Genomic DNA, 20,238 nt, shown 5'->3' with positions numbered 1-20,238 from the left:
TTGTTGCTGCTGCTGTTGTTGCTGCTGTTGCTGTTGTTGCTGCTGTTGCTGTTGTTGCTGCTGCTGCCGTTGTTGTTGCTGTTGCTGCTGCTGCTGCTGTTGTTGTTGCTGTTGCTGTTGCCTTCGTTGCGAGACTGTTTTCGCTTTAGCGCTAGACGTTCTTGCTGAGCATCTGGCAACGCAGCATGTGCCAGATGGCGGTATAGCACCAGCCGCAGGATGTCATGAATGTGGCATGTGTTGCTACACCTTAACACACACACAAACGGACACACATGTAAATTTGGCATGTGTGTTTGTGTGGGTGTGTCTTTCTCTCTTTCTTTCTTTCTGCCTTTCCTCCTGCGTCATCTTCTATACACAGCGGCTGCACATTTTCTAGGGCCCTCATCGTGGCGTTTTGCTGGCGGTTTCTTCTTTTTCTCTTTTTTTATCTTCTTTCTCTCGTTTTCAGTCTTCTTTTTCTCTTTTTAGCCTTCTCTTTCTCTTTTGCTTCATTTTTTCTTTGTTCTTCTTCTTTTCCTCTTTTTTATCTTCTTTTTCTCGTTTTCAGTCTTCTCTTTCTCTTTTGCTTCTTTTTTCTTTGTCCGTCTTCTTCTTTTTCTCCTTTTTCTTCGCCTACTGCTGCTGCTGTTGTCGTCAGACCTGGTGGGGTCAAAACAGCGCACTGTACGCATGCGCTGCTGGCTTGTATTTTTTCTGGAGTTTTGCTGTTTTGCGTAGATTGCAGCACGAGCAACAAGGGAGCGATCGTGATGCCTGGGGAACTTCCCCCCTCTGCGAATCGGAGGTGGTTCTCGATGCGGAGAGACTTTCAGCGGATGGAAGAAGCCTCACTTCACCTGTCCACCTGCAGGCGCAGCAGGAGGCAGCCCTTTGGGAGTTGCAACAGCTGGAAAGAAGTCAACGTCGCGTCTATTGGCTCCAACTTGAGGATCACCAGAAGCTGCTGCGGCATCGTACTGCCCTGCAGCTGCAGCAACACCCCAGCAAGGCGGCAGTTTCAGGCAGAGATTTCTCTGGCATCGGCGCGCATGCAACGGCGCTCGGAGATGCGCGAGTATCAAGAGGCATGCCCTCGGAGACAGCGTCGAGACTTCTGCAAGAAGGCGTGAGGCAGCCGCTTCGCTCACGCGTGGATGTGACTCAACAGCAGCAGCAACAACAAAGACAACAACAGCAGCAGCAACAACAGAGACAACAGCAACAGCAACAACAGCAGCAGCAACAACAAAGGCAACAACAAAGGCAACAACAGCAGCAGCAACAAAGACAACAAGAAAGACAACAAGAAAGACAACAACAAAGACAACAAGAAAGACAACAACAAAGACAACAACAGGAGCTTCCACGGCTGCATGCAGAGGTGTCGCAGGAGCAGCGGATGCTTCAGCTGAGGCGTGCTGGACTATCACCACAGAGGCGAACTGTGGAGTATTATGTTTCAGGATCTGAGCTTGCCATGCCGTATTATTATGAGGAAGGGCAGCCTTTAAGACCATGGGGAGCTTTGCATTCTCTCTATCTTAATCGTCTGCATGAGACTCAGCAGCAGCAAGAAGACTCGACGAGGTGGCAGTCCTCACAAACTGCTGCAGAAGAGCATTCAACAGGAGGCAGCGGCTCTCCGGAAGAAACCGAACAGCAGCAAGGTGAACGAGAGCAGCAGCAGCGAGAGCAGCAACAACAGCGAGAGCAGCAACAGCGAGAGCAGCAACAGCGAGAGCAGCAGCAACAGCGAGAGCAGCAACAGCAGCGAGAGCAACAACAGCAGCGAGAGCAGCAACAGCAGCGAGAGCAGCAGCAACAGCGAGAGCGGCAACAGCAGCAACAGCGAGAGCGGCAACAGCGAGAGCAGCAACAGCAGCGAGAGCAGCAACAACAGCGAGAGCGGCAACAGCAACAGCGAGAGCAGCAACAACAGCGAGAGCGGCAACAGCGAGAGCAGCAACAACAGCAACAGCGAGAGCAGCAACAACATCAACAGCGAGAGCGGCAACAGCGAGAGCGGCAACAGCAGCAGCAACAGCTAGAGCAGCAACAACAGCGAGAGCGGCAACAGCGAGAGCAGCAACAGCAGCAACAGCGAGAGCAGCAACAACAGCGAGAGCGGCAACAGCAACAGCAGCAACAGCGAGAGCAGCAACAGCAGCAACAGCGAGAGCAGCAACAACGACAGCCAGAGCAGCAGCAACAGCGAGAGCAGCAACAGCAGCAACAGCTAGAGCAACAACAACAACAACTAGAGCAACAACAACAACGGCAACAGCAAAGGCAACAACAACGACAGCCAGAGCAGCAGCAACAGCTGGAGCAGCAACAGCAACAGCAACAGCAACAACTAGAGCAGCAACAACAACTAGAGCAACAACAACAACGGCAACAGCAAAGGCAACAACTCGCTGCGGGGAGACGTTTGCATCAGCGAGCTCCCCCTTTTCCTCCCACAGCGCCTTACACACGAAGTGCAAGCCGCAGTTTAAATCGCAGTAGATTTTTAACATCACGTAAGCGCGAAAGAGCTGCAATTGCAGCCAAGTAGTCGTAAGACGCTCATGCCAGCCCTCCTGGCAGATATGTTGCTCGACAACAAACAGGAATCTATCCTCTCGCTTGTTCGCTCCTCAGTCTCACTCATTTGTTCTCTCAGTCTCACTTGCTGTCTCACTTACTTTCTACCTGACTCACTTGTTCTCTCATGCTTGTTTGCTGTCTCAGTCTCATTTGCTGTCTGAGTTACACTTGCTCTCAGACTCTCTCTGACATACACACACACACACACTCTCTCTCTCTTTCTTTCTTTCTCTCTCCTTCTCTCTTTCTTTCTTTCTTCATCTTTCTTTCTTTCTTTCTCTTTCTCCCTCTCTTTCTTTCTGTGTTTGTCTCTCTCTCTTTCTCTTTTCTTCCCTCTCTGTACTGTGTGTTATTTACCGTGAGAGCTGTTTCGCCTCCGTGCAGCAGACAGACCGCATGAGTAAATTCCCTTTTGCAGACAAAAGATGCAACGCGCTGTAACTGCTGCTCCTGCTTGCTTGCCGGCTGCTGCTGCTGCATGCTTCCTTCGATCAGACACTGCGCGCGAGGAAGAAGAGGCACTTCTCATGCGGGCAGCTCCTCCTCCGGCAGCACCTGCTGAGACTCCGACACGTCCAAGCGCTTCATCAGCGGCGACAGCAGCAGCAACAACAACGCCGAACGTCTCCGCACAACATCTGAGTAGAACCTGCAGCATTACCAGCAACAGCAGCAGCGAAGAGCAGCATGCGAGCACTCCTTCCTCGAGGGCCCCATCAGACGCAGACGCTGCAGCAGGAATACTGGGAGGGCTTGTTTTTCCGGCAATTTGTGCATGCTGCTGCGTCTCGGATTGCTGCTGCTGCAAGTGCAGCAGCAGCAGCAATCCGGCAGCAAGTGAAGAAATACACGCTGCAGATGACGCGCGCATGCAGCACACCTTCGCAAGACAACTGCCAGGGAAACACCCCGGCTGCCGCTCTGCATCCACAGACTTTGGACGAGACAACTCGGAAATTAACAACTGCATCTGCTGCTGTCAAGTTGCTAATGGCATGCAACGCATTGCACTGCCGCAAGAAAGCCCCTTGGCAGTCCTCGTTTGCGCTGGAGGTGTCTTTCTCCCCAAGTTGATGGAGGTATGCTGCTCTCTGTGTGGTTGCACGTGTATATATGTATGCGTATGTAAGTATGTGTATGTATGTATGTGTTCGTGTATGTGTGTGTGTTTGTGTATGTGTGCTTGTGCATGTGCTCGTGTATGTGGGTCTGCTTGTGTATGTGTCTGTGTATCTGTTTGTGCATAGGTTTGTGTATATATTTTTGTGTCTGTTTGTGTTTGTGTGTGTGTATGTGTGTCTGTCTGTGTTTGTGTGTGTGTATGTGTGTCTGTTTGTGTTTGTGTGTGTGTATGTGTTTGTGTATCTGTTTGTGTATATATGTTTGTGTCTGTGTGTATGTGCATATGTCTGTTTGTGTGTGTGTATGTGTTTGTGCGTGTGTTTGTGTATATGTGTGTGTGTTTGTGTATCTGTTTGTGTATGTGTTTGTGTGGTTGTGTATGTGTTTGTGTGGTTGTGTATGTGTTTGTGTTTGTTTATATGTGTATATGTTTGTGTATCTGTTTGTGTATATGTGTTTGTGTGTGTGTGTATGTGAATATGCCTGTTTGTGTTTGTGTATGTGTTTGTGTATGTGTTTGTGTACGTGTGTATGTGAATATGCCTGTTTGTGTTTGTGTATGTGTTTGTGTATGTGTTTGTGTACGTGAATATGTGTGTTTGTGTTTGTGTACGCATATGTTTGTGTTTGTGTATATGTTTGTGTATATATGCTTGTGTCTGTGTGTATGTGAATATGTCTGTTTGTGTTTGTGTTTGTGTTTGTGTATGTGTATGTGAATATGCCTGTTTGTGTGTGTGTATGTGTTTGTGTATGCGTATGTTTGTGTATGCGTTTGTGTTTGTGTAAGTATACCTCTTTGTGTTTGTGTATATGTGTGTATGTGAATATGCCTGTTTGTGTATGTGAATTTGCCTGTTTGTGTATATGAATATGCCTGTTTGTGTATGTGAATATGTCTGTTTGTGTACATGTTTGTGCGTATATGTATGTTTGTGAATATGTCTGTTTGTGAATATGTATGTTTGTGAACATGTATGTTTGTGAATAAGTTTGTGTATATGTATGTATATGTTTGTGTATATCTGTGTATGTGAATTTGTCTGTTTGTGTATATCTGTGTACGTGGTTACGTCTGTTTTTGTATGTGTACGTGGTTACGTCTGTTTGTGTATGTGTATGTGAATATGTCTGTTTGTGCATATGTCTGTTTGTGTATACGTCTGTTTGTGTATATGTCTGTTTGTGTATACGTCTGTTTGTGAATATGTCTGTTTGTGTATATGTCTGTTTGTGAATATGTCTGTTTGTGTACATGTCTGTTTTTGAATAGGTCTGTTTGTGTATATGTCTGTTTGTGTATACGTCTGTTTGTGTGTACGTCTGTTTGTGTATACGTCTGTTTGTGAATATGTCTGTTTGTGTATACGTCTGTTTGTGAATATGTCTGTTTGTGTATATGTCTGTTTGTGAATACGTCTGTTTGTGAATATGTCTGTTCGTGGAAATGTTGGTTTTTGTGACTATGTTTGTGTATGTATATGTGTTGATGTGCGTTGTGTCTAAACCTCCTGCGTGTGTGCGTGTGTGTGCAGTTAGTGCAGCTGCTGCTGCTGAATCCACTTTCGAGCGGCAGTAGTTCTCCTCGCGGAGGGAGAAGTTTTTCGAGCATGTCGCTTCTTCGCGAGGGGGGGAGAGAGGAGGCTTCGCGTCGCCTCTCTCCCCCCCCTCCTTCTTTGCAGCTTTCTCCTGCTGCGGAGAGGGAGAGACTGCGAGGTAGGGGAGAGGAAGCACAGGCTGTAAGCAGCCTGGGCAGGGAGTTTTTCAGACAGCGGGAGACTCCGCAGCTTCATCCTGCGAGGGGGAGCCTCACGCTGGTGAGCGGACGAAACGCCTCTTCTCCGATTTTTTCGAGGACGGCTGTTGCCGCCAGCGCTTTGCCACACGATGTCGGCGGCAGCAACTCTGGCAGCAGTCACGGAGGGAGAGGACTGCCGATCTACGGCTGTCTGATTTGCGGGGAAAGTCGCTGCGCATGCGCTGCAAAAGGATCGCGTCTCCCGCTAGAGCTCGACTTAGGACCTCGTCTGCAGTTTCACTCCTGCATCACCTGTGCTGTCAGCAAAGAAGAAGCGACGCAGACAAATCCAGCGAAGCTGCTCTCCTGCGGTCATGTCGTCTGCGCGTGAGAAACGCACTTGCCTGGAAGAAGGGAGGCGAACGGAAGGGAACGGGGGGACGGGGTGCAAAGGAAAAAAAAAAAACACACACACATATATATATATATATATATATATATATATATATATAGAGAGAGAGAGAGAGAGAGAGAGAGAGAGAGATATATATATATATATGTAAATATATATATATATATATATATATATATATATATATATATATATATATATATATATATATATATATAAAGAGAGAGAGAGAGAGAGAGACATTTAAACACATCCATATGTATATATATATATAGATACACATATATTTCATACAGACATATATATATATATATATAGAGAGAGAGAGAGACATTTAAACACATCCATATGTATATATATATATATATAGATACACATATATTTCATACAGACATATATATATATAGATACATGTAGACATACAAACCTACATACAGAAAAACCATACACATCCATATACTTCTTCTCTGCCCCAGCAATCCCCCCTCCCTCCTGCGCATTCCAGCAATTTTCTACCCCCGTTTATGTGGCAGGCTGTCACGAGGAGCCACCAGAGTCTTAGGCTGGCGAGAATATCTCTCCTTCCTTTTGTTGATGTAGCGGTCCGCGTCAGCTGATCATGTTTACGTCCAGTAGCGCTGCTTGCCGTGCATGCGTCTTCGGTTGCTCCTTGCGGCACGTGTGTGCTGCGCATGCATGCGTTGCAGCGCATGTATTTCCCGCTTAGGCTTGCGGAGAGCGATCCGCCAAGTCGTGCCTTGTCCTATCTGCCCAGCCTCTACTCCAACGGCAGAAGTGAGCAGGCTGCTGGCATCTGTCTCCCCGCTTGGTCGTGCTTTTTGATGCTTGACAGCATACTTTCTCTGGGGGGAGTGGGAGGGGGAGTGAGAAAGGGGAGAAGGGGGCTGCCACGCGCGCTGCTGTGTCTTCTGCGCGCAGCGCGTGCGGTGTATGTACACTTCAATGTCGCCTTTTGCTGTGTTTGTGTGCTGCTATCTGGTTTCCTCTTGTCGGCATGCAGGTCAGGACCATCCTCCTCGATTGAATGCCACCATCTTTCCAAGCAGCAGCACTCCTCAATTCAACTGATCCTTGTGCGTTGCGCTTCGCAAGGCGCTGAAGACAGCAGCTCGCGTGCTACACGGGGTTGCTTTCTGCCGAAACATTCTCTACGACAGAGACACACACTTCGAGGCACTCCAGAGGGGTTGTTCTTGATAGGCTTTGGAGGGAAACACACCTTGCCCCCCACACGAACAGAAGCATCTTTAGGCATCACCATCACTAGCACTACCACTATTACGACTACTACCACCATTTTCACCACTACTACTTCTACCATCACCACTACTACTACTACTACCATCACCACTACTACTACTACTACCATCACCACTACTACTACTACTACCATCACCACTACTACTACTACTACCATCACCACTACTCCTACTTCTACCATCACCACTACTACTACTACTACCATCACCATCACCACTACTACCACCACTGCTACCACTTGTTTCTAGCCATCAGGACGCAGAGCATGCAGCTTCAGCACCCTCGCATCCACGACGTTCAGCCTCCTCTGCATTCTCCCCTAACCCCTTGTCCTCTTTCCATCGCACTCCCGAAGGGAAACATGAGCCAACGCAAGTCCGTCTGCGGGCAGACTCCACCGTCCATCACTAACACGTGAATTCTGCAGCGCATTGAGGAGCAAAGCGGCTCTTAGAGGCTGTCTAGTGCTTGCACGCTGCGCTGCCGAAGCAAGAGGCCTCTCTCTATTAAAAAAAACCGCAAGACGGCTAGGGGTAACCGTTTCCCACACTCCCGTAGACCTCTGACTATGCTCCCCAGAGGCATTTAGACTTTTGCGTTTTTTTCTTGCAAGGCCAAAGCAGCGCCAACCAACGCACCCGTGTCTTCATCACCCGCCGTTGCTTGCACGGTGGCGAAGGGGGCAGCAGCCAGCGTAACGTGCTGCAGCAAAACTAGCAGAACCCCCTCCAGGCAGGCCCCATAAGCTTTTGTCGCACGAGGATGACCTCATGAGCGCATGCGCTACCGAAGCGAAACACAGGAGGTGGACGTCTTCCTTCTCTGCAAAGAAAAGGCACTGAGCGCCCCGCAAGCACGCCGTCGTCAGGCCGGCGTGTGTGTGCTCGAGAAAGAGCGCTTAGCTAGCTAGCTAGCTAGCCGGCTAGCTGCTGCGGGCGCGCCTCGATCTCGCCACTGAAGAGAAACGTGAAAGGGCCTAAGGACCGCTTGTGTTGTCTGTGGAACCAAACGAAGTTCATGTTGCGTCAACAAGAACCGCTTTCTTTCTTGGTCCCTGACTCCTGGTGCGCTGAGCTGCAAGTCGTTTCCGCTCATGCACGCAACGACGCATGCAGACACTGCATCGACTGCCCACCGAGCAGCTTTTTCGGGAGGGGGCCCTACTCTACACGAAGGCTATGGAGTCTGTGTGGGGTTCTCAGTCAAGAAACAGCTAACCATCGGCTCTTGGATCAAGCAGTGTGTCAACGGCGTTCAAGCGTGGCCTTAGATGGATACACTTCACCATCCGTCTTGTGTGTGCCTCTAAGCTGGAGCACGCTATGGGCAACTGGCGATGAATGCGCTGGACGTTCGAAGGGTGCAGTTAGGCACACCCTAGCTGCCCCGCCTGATGTTCATTTCAGATTCGAGGAATGCAGATGGCTCTACGTTTTCAGTGAGAGACTCAGTACCCCCAGCGGAGGCCTCGAAGGGAGGGAAACGCAGTGCTGCACCTCCGATTTGTAAAAGACGCAACGCAGCCCCCAGTTACTGGTCTGCACCTCCTAACCGGGGCATAGTTTTTGTGTTCCTGCTGCGTGCCACATGGAGTTCGAGCACTAGCGCACAAATTAACGCTACAAGAAAAGCACAGGCAAAGGTAAGGTGCCTTTAGCGCCTCCTCTACTACCGTTGCCGATAATCTAAATGACGCGCCTTCTTCACACCTTCAGTTAGATCTTCAGTTTCAATGAATTCCACCCAAGGCGGAGCTCAGGCCCCCCTCTCGGCAAAACAAAAGAACGAAGGCCACGAACAAACTCGGACGCGTCACCCGTGCAAGACTTTGTAGCGCACCCTAAATGCTCATCTACGCAGGCATACACGTCTGACCTGTGGCCCTTAACAAGCACCCGCAAAAGCTTCTTCTTCATAAGAGAGATGAGCTACTGCGCGTAAAGGCGTAGTCTCAGTCTAAATAAAATGAAAAAAATCCCGGGAGGCAGGCGTGCGATGATCCAGCAGCTGCTCGATCGCCACTGGTTCCGGCGCTGTCCTGCCGGGAAAGCTGGCCAGACGACTGTTTTTTTTAGAGCACCGCGAAGGGATTCGAGATCGAACTGCATAATATTGCTAAATTCGTTTTACTTGCGCGAGCTGTAGGGGGAACGCGAAGTGCCGTAGAAGAGACGCCGTACTTCGCCGCTACGCAGCCTCTTCTCCACGATGGCTGCCTAAACAAAGAGGCGCTTCATGCAAGTATGACCCTCGGTGGTCCCTTCCTTCCTCGGTTCCCCACATTCGAGCGCTGAATCTACCCACTCTGAGTTTGCCTGTATTGTCGTCATCTTCTTATTCGCCGCCTGCCGTGTCGTCCAGCACATCTCCCAAGTGGCTGGGGCGTTGGCGCTCTGCAGCGGAGCCGCCGCAGCGAGATCTGCGCCGTACCATTTCTGCCATCTTTTTCGCTTTTAAGAATCTAGTTTGCTTTGAGAAACTCCCCCGACGGACAGTGGCCGCCTAAGATGGTTCGCGCTTCCCAAGGTTTGGCTGCCCTCTTCGCAGCAGCTGTTGCAGCGTCACCCTACGGCTCCCTTGCTTCTGATGGCCTCCAAGAGGAAACTTTGAACGACGCTGAGCTCTATGGGGGAGGCACTCTTGAACAGCGTGCTAACTTGAACCCCGGTTCTTTAGAGGTGCAGGTCGCCGAAATTCAGGGCATGCCGGAGTCGGACCTGAAGCTGGAACTGCGTTCGTTGTATTCCCCGTCGAAGGATGCTCAGAAGAAGCAGATTTATCCGCCGGGGTGTCTGGAAGCCATGCAAGACCTGTTGAATACTTTTAGTAGCATCGACGAGGAGCAGCGGGACACACAGCAGTACATGAATCGCTTTGCGTATCTGCTGGGGCAACTCCTGGAGAGATACAACGACTTCTTTAGCGTCAAGGTGAAGCTAGGGGATCCGAAGCTAGGCAGAGAGGCCTATAAGGAGGAGGCTGCAAAGCTGCCGCAGCTAGCCGCTCAGTGGACTCTCGCGAACGAGCTGTTGGTTGGATACTTGAAATTGGGTGCGAAGGACATGCGAGACAAGTGGGATCAGGCAGCAACCACTGAAAAGCGGCTAAGAGACGTTTCATCCTTCTTTGACGCCCTGATCGAGGTCTACGAGGCTCAGCAGCAGTTGTTTCGTGCAGGATATCTCCTAGCGCAGCTCCGGTACATGCAGTTCCCAGACAGGCAGGCGGACTTGACGCTGCTTATGGAGGACCCTCGGCAGAGGCAAGCAGTGAAAGACTTCGAGGATGCTTTAGAAAACATTCGAGAGAAGACTCACCAGGCAAGGAGAGCCGCGTTCCCCAGCGTGCAGAACGGCTTCTTAGCCTCCGAGTATCTGGCACTCCTTCCCTTCCCCCCTGATAAGCAGAGAGAGATGGACGATTTGCCCAGGGATGAAATGTAAGGCGTTGCGATGAAGGGATGGAAACTTGGACGTTTTGGGGCTGGCAGATCGGCTGCAAAGCGGAGATGGGGAACCTTCTGGAGGGCACGTTATACAGGGCGTTCTTGGCTCTTACCGACGACAGCTCGCTTGGCCTTTCAACCGTTTTCTGCGGTTGCACTGGTCTCGCAGTGTTCTTTCGTGTGCACGAGGGTTCAAGAGAGAGAAGAGAGTGGGCAGTTTGAGGGGGCGTCGGCGGAGAAGAGGCCACTCAGCGGGCCTCTAGGTCCTCCTACCAGGTGTACGTACACAGATATATGCGCATACTCTGAAGCACCATTGCCTCATATCTAGAAGGGCTGCGGGGGCAATGACTTCTGCTGCGATTGTTCGCCCAAAAGAGGGAACACAGACTCAGAATCGGCACGTGGCAGCGCGAGCGTGTAACTTGGCAGGGCCAAAGGAAGCTGCTGCCGTTTCAGTGTGGTCTGGCTCCTGCTTTCTTTTAGGAGCAGCCTCACCAGTTAGTGAGTACATAAACGAATATATGAACCATATTTCGGGCGCTTGGAGAGCCCAGACACCCTAGACTTCAGACGATATTAGGGGCGTATCAGGAGCAGCCGCGCGAATAGATTTCGTGGCTGCCGAGAAAGTCGGCATGCAACCCTCAGCTAGCAGACAATGCAGTGCGCTCTACAGAGAGCGTAGAGCACCGCTTAGCGAGTTGGCACTGCGGGGAGTAAGTGTTGCTTCGATGGTTTTTGTGGGGAGCGGCGGGTTCACGCGTGTAGAGTTCTCTACGACGCACGCCTGGCACACTATGGGTTGAATAGCTACCTGCCCACGCGGAGAAACGGGGAACTGCTTTGTATTTCATGGGGCAACAGGAGTACCTTGTTCTCCCCAGGTGAAAGAATCACTATGCTACGTCTTTTCTTTTCCAATTTGTCTGGCTTGAATGGATGTGTATGGAAAGACAGAGGAGAGAGATATGCGCTGTGATCTAGTCAGCTGCAAGTCCAAGGTACAACCTTTTTTGAGTGTCATCAGCATTCTGGATCCGCTGGGGCAGTGCATTGTGGCTTTGGATGGGTAGGAAGCATGCCCATTCTGCAAAGGCGCCCGTTCTTCGCTGCTCGCTTTGTCATAGAAGTAGTTGTTCTTTTGTTTTACACATAGGCTGCCCGAACAGACAACACGCAATTTGTCCCTATAGCCCTCTCATCTTACATAGCCTCTATGAGCACCGTTCTACATATGGGTTTGTCTTTCACCATCCGCATCTCTTTCTACCCTTGCTTCCACAATTGGCGGCCTCCTCCCTGTTACTGTATGATTATTTTGAGCTTATCTTTTTGATACGGATCAGGCCCTTCTGCTGCGACGCAGGGCGCGAAGAGCATTGGCCGCCTGCGCAGTCTTCGAAAACGATGCAAAAACCAGTAAAACACGTAACCTGACTCTGTCAGCCCTCAAGAGGACAAGTCTGATCATCATTCTCTAAAGTAGAGGCGTTGCTGAGTCTTGATATTCCTTTTGGTCAATGGCGTTTGGCGCGTGCCTTGCACTGCTTCAAAGGAGCCCAAATGCAAGTATGCTTGTCTGTACACCGGGTGCAGCCAAGCTGTGTATCGGCCAGTAGCTGCATGCAAATGATTTTCTCATGACGGGATCTACAAAATTGCAAGATACTTCAAGGATCGTAGGGAGATATTTTATGTCGGCTGCATCGCCGCTCTCGAAGCCGTGCCGCCAAGCCGCGCGCAAGCGACGGGGTGTTCGCATAACATGCACTCGGATAGGGGTCACTTCGAGCGTCAAAGACAACCCGCTATGTTTATTTACGGAGTAACCGTGGTGTTTGTATATGGTTTTTTGCAAGTGCGCCCTTTTGGTGCCTCTGCGATCTCGAAGGCTTCACGCAGTCTCAGCCGCCCGAGGCCAACCACTGCCGACGGACGCCGTCTGTTGCGCCGTTTTCTCCCACCAGCTTGCGCAGTACAGCGTCGACCGCGCAGCATTGAGGAAACAGCTGGGCGTCAGAGTCATTCAGGCGTCTTTCGAGACAGAGCTAGACAAGGGGATGAAAGTCTTGCCGGCGGCACCCGTGGGCCAGGGTCTGGCTGGTGCGGTTGCAGGGGCCTCAAATAGCTGCGCTCTTCTTGGTGCGACTGCAGCCACAGCGCACGCATTATAAAGCTGCTTACGCCCGTTTCTTTTTAGAGTCTGTCGGAGAACACCATCTGGGTGTTCCTCGCTGCACTGTCCATTGCGCCCCCGTCATTTCCCCCAAGCCTCAACCTTATGTCTCGCAGTTTCGCAGAGAGGCGCGGAAGGTCTCCGTAGCGCAATGCATGGCTGGCGCACTTCCGCGAGCCCTCCTCGGGGTTCTCGCGCCGGTGAAACTTGGCGCACAGGTGAATGCGGGGAGTCACTGCAGCCTGCCGCTCCCCCTCCCGCAGCTCTCGCGAGGGTAGGCCGTACAGAAGAGTGGAGAGCGGCCATGTCGCCGGCTCGGCTTGTTCCTGAGCGAAGAAGCCCTCGCCACGTACTCAGACTGCTGCCGCTAGCGCTTCTGCTCCTCGGGCTCCTGCCGCCCCCCGAACTCTGTAGAGCCTCCCCCAACAGACCTCCAAACCCGTATGCGCCGACGCCTGCCTTTGGATATACTTACGACCCTTACGCCGTGCCTGCGCCTGGCGCGGAGCAGCCTTACGCCTTCAGGACCCCCCCACTCTACGCAGTGCCCGTACAGCCCCTCCATGCCTTCCAGGCAAGGCCGCTCCCGCATTACTTTGTGCATTCTCCATACCCCAGCGCAGCGCCGGCGCCGGATAAGGACAAAGGGGAGCGGAGTGGAGGCGATCCCCTGAGGCTGCGTCAGCCGTACTTGACCAAGGCTTACGACTACACGCGGGATTTCCTGCTGTCGCTTGAGTCCATTAAAGAGCTCAGAGACCCCGCAATTCGCGCCGCAATGCTCGCACTCAAAGATCTAGAACCTGTTCAGCCAGGCTCCCTCTTTGGCCACAAGCACATCAAGGTGCGACTCTGCTCCCCTGCCGCCTTCTTGAACTGCTTCCTCGTCGCTCGCCCTGCGGATCGGCATGCGTAGTAGGGGAGCGGAGAAAGAAACGCTTGGATCTCGATATTCAGCTTGCACTTGCGCTCCGTTCCTTATAAGAAACGTTTTTAGCCGCCGCCCTCTCAGACTGCGTGGGCCCGCGGGGTCTGTGCGGCAGCCGCGCACAGGTGTCCACTGCCCATGCTGCGGTGTACGTACAGCTGGTTGCGGCTGCGCTCCGGTCTCTTCAGGTGTTATCTTTGTGGAAGCGAACGAACGGACGCTGGAGCCTATTCGTCCACACGCTGGAGGTTCCACAAGGACACAATCCAACGGTTGGTCAGCTGGGACGGATGTTTCTCCTGAACGCATCGACTGCCGCGGCATCCGGCTGCTCGCGCAACTGGTTCGATCACCGCTTGAAGATAGAGGCCCTCTACGAGAAAGCGCATGAGGGCTTCATCAGTATGAACCATCAGGATATCAGCGTTCCGCTCCGAGATTTAAAGGAAATTCGATTCATCCTGGAAGACATGGTCTTCGGGTCCACGGTACATCGCAGGCGTCGTATATGCCCGCGAGAAAACCTTCATGAGCCTTGCCTGCTGAAAAAAAGCCTACATCAGGTTTCATGCGGTAGAATAGTTTTGCTTTCTGCAAGTCATAGTTCGCCCTAGATCAAGCTGCTTAGCACGACGTTTTTGCATTTTTATGGGGTCGCTGCAGGGAACGCCCTGTTTCACGAGAACGCTGAACAACCGGCTGGGAACCTTTATGCCTTCATCGATCTATGAGAATATGCAACCAGCGACTCTCAAGGTGAGGCTCATCGGGGGACGCTTGCATTGAGCAGTCCATGTAGCGTCCAAAGGGGAAGGGAAGTGAAGCGATAGTGGCAGAGTGAGGGAGATAGTGTGGAAGAAAGAGATGGTCCCAAGCAGGGAAGTGTCAGCGCATGCACTGCAAGATGTGCAGATACAGTCACTAGCGGCGCGCTTGCTGCCAGGTGTCAGCCAGACTCCAAGGCTTCGTACACGTGGGGTGCTCGGGTGTCTGCACACGCGCTTTGACCCATTGAGGCCACGCGGCAATGTACGGAAACTGCATGCATGCAGTCTCCGTACATTGCGGAAGACACCGCTAGCTACGGTGTGCGTTGAATGCTCTGCGCGTGTATGGCTGCACGACTGCGATGTTTGCGCTTCCAGCTGCTGATCCTGAAGCCTACATCGTTGGAGAGGCACGTTTCAGATGAAGCTGAGCCGTACAGCGACGGCCCTGTGGCGTACAGCTTTGAGTCTCCTTACAAGACGAGTTTTATACAGGAGGTGCAGATTCCCAATGGGTCCAACCCAACGCTTTACCGCTTTGCGCATTTGTTCATGCGACAAGCGCTCCATTCCATGCAGCAGTGCAGCTTGTCTTCGTGGGCTTTAGTGCCCTCGTTCGCAGCGATCGCGAAGGACGATGCAGGGAAGGTGCATGTGCTGCCCATAGTTGATTTGGGTACTCCGTTAAGGGCCCTGGGGTGGGCAGCCAGGGAGGCGGAGATGGAGAGTGGCAAGGAGACGACCGTGAATTTGGTTCTGTTTCTGCAAAATATCCTAAAATCGGAAGTCAGCGATTCATCATCCTGAACTAATGATTCCTAGCAGTACACGCTAAGCTAAGACCCTTCAGAAGATTGACCAACTCGCGCTTTAAATATTAAGGCCCTACTGCCGTCTCTGCCCTAGCCAAACGCGTCTTTACTGCCGAGAGAGGGGTCTGCTGAGACAATAAGGGGGCAGTCACCATATTAGCTGCAGCGCTACGCCTGTAGAGCAGCTGGCTGCGCCTCCACACGCAGCACCTCGCGCGTTGTCGAGATCGCCCTCTTTTCCCGTTCTCTGTTGCATTGCACCGCCTGCCTGCCTGCCTGCCTGCATGCCTGCATGCGTTCCTTCCTGCGGCGATTTTAGGCTGCCAACCCGTGCTTCGAGTCTAATTTCAAGCACATCGTGCCGATGGAGGTTTCAGAGAAGATGCATGTGCTGCCGGTGTGGGTGACGGCGTCCTGCACTGGACTGCTGGTCAAGACATGCAAGCGGAAGCTCATCGAGTTGCACTTCACCAACACCAAGACGAATGTGCGAGACGCCCTGTCGGCTCTGCGATCTTCGATGCACGTCAATCCAAGGCAGCAGGGCCCCTCGATGTGCTTCGTGGGCAAGGCCAGGCTGAAGCGCAAAACGAGTCGCCTTCTCCTGCCAGGAAATCCTTGGCGAGAAATCCCCTCGAGCACCCTGCTCCTAGACATTACACGTCTGCAGCAAGGCGTGTTGCTCGCCCCCGCCACGGGGATGCTGACGCGCGCATCTACAACAGCTCGCACCGTGTGCCCTAGCTACGTCTCCCTCTTGCGTGGAAAGAAGACCTTGACTGTGTATCACATGAAGTACGTGCTGTCCAAGCAGCCAGCCTCTGCTTTTGGGCGCCACAGCATCAACGTCTTTGATTAGTGTTTCGTGTCGAAGACTGCCTGCTCCCAGGCAACCTAGAGTGCCGTGGAAGCCCCTTGAGAGACGGCGTCAGCAGTGCTGAGGCGTCCTCTCTGAAACTCGCACGAGCCCACCCCTCGCAAGCTCCGCCGTCTTGCGTCACGCAGTCTGGTCGACGATATACACACAGCGGCGATCCTGGGCAGCTGCGCAAGGAAGGGCTGCTGCCGGATGCGGAAGCTCTCTCCTCGTCGAAGTGCCAGCGTGCACATTGCGACGCAGGCAGGTTCGAGCAGAAAAAACTGCGCGCTAAGCTGCTCGACCTGCTCCGAGAGGCAGTTTTTGTCTCCCACCTATTCATTGAATAAAATGCGTCAGACGCTGCCCAGCTAAGGACGCCATTGCGGATGGCAAGGCATGCGGGGAGCTGTGCAACGCAGCAAGGGCAGAGCAGTGCGTGGACGGCAGGGGCGATTTTCACAGCTAGGCTGCTCTACGCGCGTTGAGATCCGTTGCTGCGAACGCTCCCATTAAAATTATCTTTTTTGAACCCTTCAAGGGCCAAATTTTCCCCCTTAAGTCTCCAAAGCCACTCTTCTTCCCCCTTTGCCCCTCTCCCTTTCCCCGTCCTCCAAGGCTGCGTGTTGGCAAGGCATGGTGGAGAGACGCGAACGCCTACACCCCAAGCGCGAAGCTGCCCTCACACCTTAAGAACGCAAGCCTTCTCTGCCCGGTACATGTACATACAGGAAGACGTTCTGCTGCTTCTGCAGAGCACGCGAGCGACGGGCAAGAGAAGAATTAGCTTTTCATCACGGGAGAAAGGGGGCTGCCAGGAGGCAGGGGTACACCTCCCCTTGCCTAGACACCCCACGCCAAGGCGTTTTTCTGTTGGTTTCGTTATTTAATGGCATATCGATTTAACGAGAGGCTTCGCCGCACAAGGAGTTCAAATGGAAATACGCGGAGAGTATGCAGCGAAGGAAAAAAGGGATGCGCTAACTACCGCTGCAGGAAGGACCACACACATACACCGTAGGCAGCAGCACACAGACATGCACTCAACGGACGGCAGCACGCCAAAAAGCTCCTCACGATACAATTATTTCTTATGAAGAGGACAGCGCCAGGGAGACAGAGTGACATTGATAGATTGGTAGAGATAGAAGAGACGGTTAGCAGCGCAGATCCATGTATAAGAAGTGAGAGTGTGCCATGGCTTCTTTACAGACACAAGAGGGCCGTAACATATGCTCTTCTTACAGGAGAACAAGATCGTCACTATCCAAGAAGCGACCATTCCCCCAAAGAGCTTCCAGTTGACAGAAGCGGTGTTGAGGCATGGAAAGCGAGGGGGGCACGTTTTCAATCCTTCGCGGAGAGGCAGCGGGGACTGTTGCGGCTCCAACAAGCCGACGCCAACAGTGCTGCCCACTGCACAGTGCGTCGTTGACAGTGGAATGCCTACAGCACTGAAAATAAGTACAGTCTGAGCAGCACACGCAAGCATCCGTCAGAAGCCATCATAGAATTACCGAGCTTCGACACACGCACTCACTACACACATACACATGTATACGCTGTTCGTTGAGGGGCACCCTACGCTTGCTTGCATAATCCACACACAGATATGCATAATCCATACACATTACGTACACGCCTACACCCAACGCGCGCTCACATACATAAATACGTATATGCATATAAATATACACATGTACACGACGCACATACATACATATATACATATATATATATATATATATGCATATACAGCCCATGCACACCACATCAACAGTTCCCCGCCCCTCCTGAGGCCATGATCCAGCAATGACGACACGTTTCCACACAAAAACAAAAACACAAGGCAGCAAGTAGAAAGTGAGCCAATAAGAAGAGCAGGGAGCACCGTATATCCTTATACACCTCCTCTCCTCTCCCCTCGAACCCATGTGCAGATCTAGAGCTAGCCACTCGCTGGCTAGCCGCTCGTTAGCTAGCCACTCGCTGGCTAGCCGCTCGTTAGCTAGCTCCGTCGTGTCACGTCACGAAGATGAGTCTGCTCCGAAGAAGCCATGCCCAACACTTACCCACGCAGCGCCCAGCTCCATGGAGAAGCCGCGTGCAGGCGTGATTTTGACGAGCTTTACCCCCACAGTCTTGATGACTCTGTATCCAAGAAGTGCAAGGCCCATAGACATTGCAAGACCACCAAAGAGCAAAATATACCACGGGCAGGTTACCGATGAACCTATGCCGTGCTGATAGAGCGTCAAAATTGCGGCGAATGGTCCCACTGCATTGGCTGTGTCATTCGCACTGTGCGCGATACACCCCATGCACGCTGAGGCCACTTGACAGGCGGAGAAAAAGATTTCTGTCTCCACATCGAAGGTTTCGACGTCATTCTGGAGACGCTCCACGAACTCGTTCTCCTCGGCTCCCTGAGCATGCAAAATCAGCGGCGCACACACATAGACGGCATACGCATGCCTACCCGTCATAGACTCCTACGTACATACACATGCATCAAACACGTATGTACAGACACACACAAAAACACACACATACATATATATACATATTGATATATATACATATTTATATATAAATCCACATGCAATCGACAAGGCCTAGTGAAGCGGGAGCTGGAAGGGAGGGCCGTCAACACTGCTCGTGGAAGCAGCCTCCTCTATGCCTCTTGAACGGCAAATTGACACTCATGCTTGCCACATATAGCCCATGTGTAGCTCTTCATTTGAAACACTTTGCTTTGCGTCCAACTCGCAGGAGACTTGGTATGTATGCATGTATGTGTGTATGTATATATATATATATGCCTATGTGTATGTCTGTATATATATATATATGTATGTATGTGTGCCTATGTGTGTGCGTAGAAAAGGCAAACGCGTGGCGGTGTTGTCTACGCTTACCTCCGCATGAATGTCTTTGAACCACGGCATGGATTTCCAGGCGTGATAGAGTCTCTGTTTGACAGTTTTATCGCATCTCTCTGACAGCACACTCCCCGAAGAATCTGAAAACGCCGAGTCAAGTCGTGGGTGCTGCTGTTGCATGCATGCATTCTGAGGAGCCGCAAAAATATCTGGCGGAGGGACTGAACTCGCCCCTGACCCCTCAGCTGTATCTACAGGGTCAACTCGGATGCCCTGATGGCATACATACACATGTATATACATATGTATATCTATATATAAATACACATGTATATATACACACAAATACACGTATATACATGTACATACACGTATACATACACACATACATATACACATACATACATATACACATCCATACATACATATACACATCCATACATACATATACACATCCATACATACATATACACATCCATACATATATATACACATCCATGCATACATATACATACATATATACATATACATACATATATACATGTATGTATATATATGCAAAGCCACACCTTCTGCAAAGGCGTCACTTGAACGTCCTCCGCAGCGGCGGCATGAACTGAGATGCATCAAGTAACCTTCTTGCATCCCCACTTCCCTTCACTCGTCCCTTAAGAGTCGCGCACGTGCCCCCTCCTACCGATTCGTCGAGTCTTTCTGGATTATGCCCGGGGGTGTTGGGGTTGTTGTTCATCGTGTTCTGCTCGCTTCGCTTCCGTCGAAAGCGCCGCAATCGATAAAAGGCAAAGTGATACACCAAAGAAGACACAATTGCCGTCAACACTGCAGATACACCAAACGCTATGCCCACTGCAACACCCATGTGCGCAGAAGCCCACTGGCTTATGCGACAAGGCGACACGTTCTGCACTTCCTTCAGTTCTTCAATCCACTGCAGCAAGCAAAAACAAAACACGCAGAGCCACGGCTCCCAGTGTTGCGAGAAGCAAGAAGCACCGGACTGACACTGACGCAAAAACACACCCACAAAGAGAAATTTTTTCTGCACCGAAAGCGAGAGAGAGAGAGAGAGAGAGAGAGAGAGAGAGAGAGAGAGAGAGAGAGAGAGAGAGAGAGAGAGAGAGAGAGAGAGAGAGAGAGAGAGAGAGAGAGAGAGACACATACACATACATATATACACACACACACAGAGAGAGAGAAAGAGAGAGGAGAAGGGGAAGAGGA

The 20,238-nt window shown here is 51.5% G+C and overlaps 4 protein-coding genes across 4 annotated transcripts; 3 read left to right on the top strand and 1 right to left on the bottom strand.

Annotated features, from left to right (window-relative positions):
• Positions 1-1,776: 1,776 nt before the first annotated feature.
• LOC34623010 lies at positions 1,777-5,825 on the top strand (the record flags this gene model as incomplete). The annotated part of the gene is made up of 4 exons (XM_026335544.1): positions 1,777-1,824; positions 3,450-3,653; positions 5,232-5,242; positions 5,552-5,825. Coding segments are annotated over 4 exons (537 nt in total), but the record flags the coding sequence as incomplete, so codon positions are not given.
• A 3,809-nt stretch (positions 5,826-9,634) lies between these two features.
• On the top strand, positions 9,635-10,570 carry LOC34623011. Its single transcript, XM_022736150.1, has one exon. It carries the CDS (start codon positions 9,635-9,637, stop codon positions 10,568-10,570), a length of 936 nt encoding a protein of 311 aa, XP_022587611.1.
• A 2,403-nt stretch (positions 10,571-12,973) lies between these two features.
• Positions 12,974-16,002, top strand: LOC34623012. Its single transcript, XM_026335543.1, has 7 exons — positions 12,974-13,025; positions 13,083-13,144; positions 13,437-13,657; positions 13,764-13,971; positions 14,510-14,665; positions 14,840-15,236; positions 15,641-16,002. Exons 1-7 carry the CDS (start codon positions 12,974-12,976, stop codon positions 16,000-16,002), a joined length of 1,458 nt encoding a protein of 485 aa, XP_026191328.1.
• A 1,043-nt stretch (positions 16,003-17,045) lies between these two features.
• On the bottom strand, positions 17,046-19,747 carry LOC34623013 (sodium-dependent phosphate transporter 1). Its single transcript, XM_026335541.1, has 5 exons — positions 19,640-19,747; positions 19,033-19,269; positions 18,187-18,540; positions 17,360-17,585; positions 17,046-17,104 (listed from the first exon to the last, which is right to left on the bottom strand). The coding sequence occupies exons 1-5, from the start codon at positions 19,745-19,747 to the stop codon at positions 17,046-17,048; spliced, it is 984 nt and encodes a 327-aa protein (XP_026191326.1).
• Between the last annotated feature and the right edge of the window lie 491 nt (positions 19,748-20,238).

Source organism: Cyclospora cayetanensis, unplaced genomic scaffold (assembly GCF_002999335.1).
Source record: "Cyclospora cayetanensis isolate NF1_C8 unplaced genomic scaffold, CcayRef3 CcayRef3_contig_72, whole genome shotgun sequence".
NCBI lineage: Eukaryota > Apicomplexa > Conoidasida > Eucoccidiorida > Eimeriidae > Cyclospora > Cyclospora cayetanensis.
This window is presented reverse-complemented; position numbering and strand designations above follow the sequence as displayed.

Coding starts and splice junctions, on each gene's coding strand:
- LOC34623011 (XM_022736150.1), top strand. CDS start 9,635: ATGGTTCGCGCTTCCCAAGGTTTGGCTGCCCTCTTCGCAGCAGCTGTT.
- LOC34623012 (XM_026335543.1), top strand. CDS start 12,974: ATGCGGGGAGTCACTGCAGCCTGCCGCTCCCCCTCCCGCAGCTCTCGC. Junction 13,145..13,436: donor CTTCTGCTCCTCGGGCTCCT/GCCGCCCCCCGA, acceptor AGGCTGCGTCAG/CCGTACTTGACCAAGGCTTA. Junction 13,658..13,763: donor GTCGCTCGCCCTGCGGATCG/GCATGCGTAGTA, acceptor CCGCCCTCTCAG/ACTGCGTGGGCCCGCGGGGT.
- LOC34623013 (XM_026335541.1), bottom strand. CDS start 19,747: ATGAACAACAACCCCAACACCCCCGGGCATAATCCAGAAAGACTCGAC. Junction 19,270..19,639: donor GAGTGAAGGGAAGTGGGGAT/GCAAGAAGGTTA, acceptor GTATGCCATCAG/GGCATCCGAGTTGACCCTGT. Junction 17,105..17,359: donor AGTGACGATCTTGTTCTCCT/GTAAGAAGAGCA, acceptor TCCTTCCTGCAG/CGGTAGTTAGCGCATCCCTT.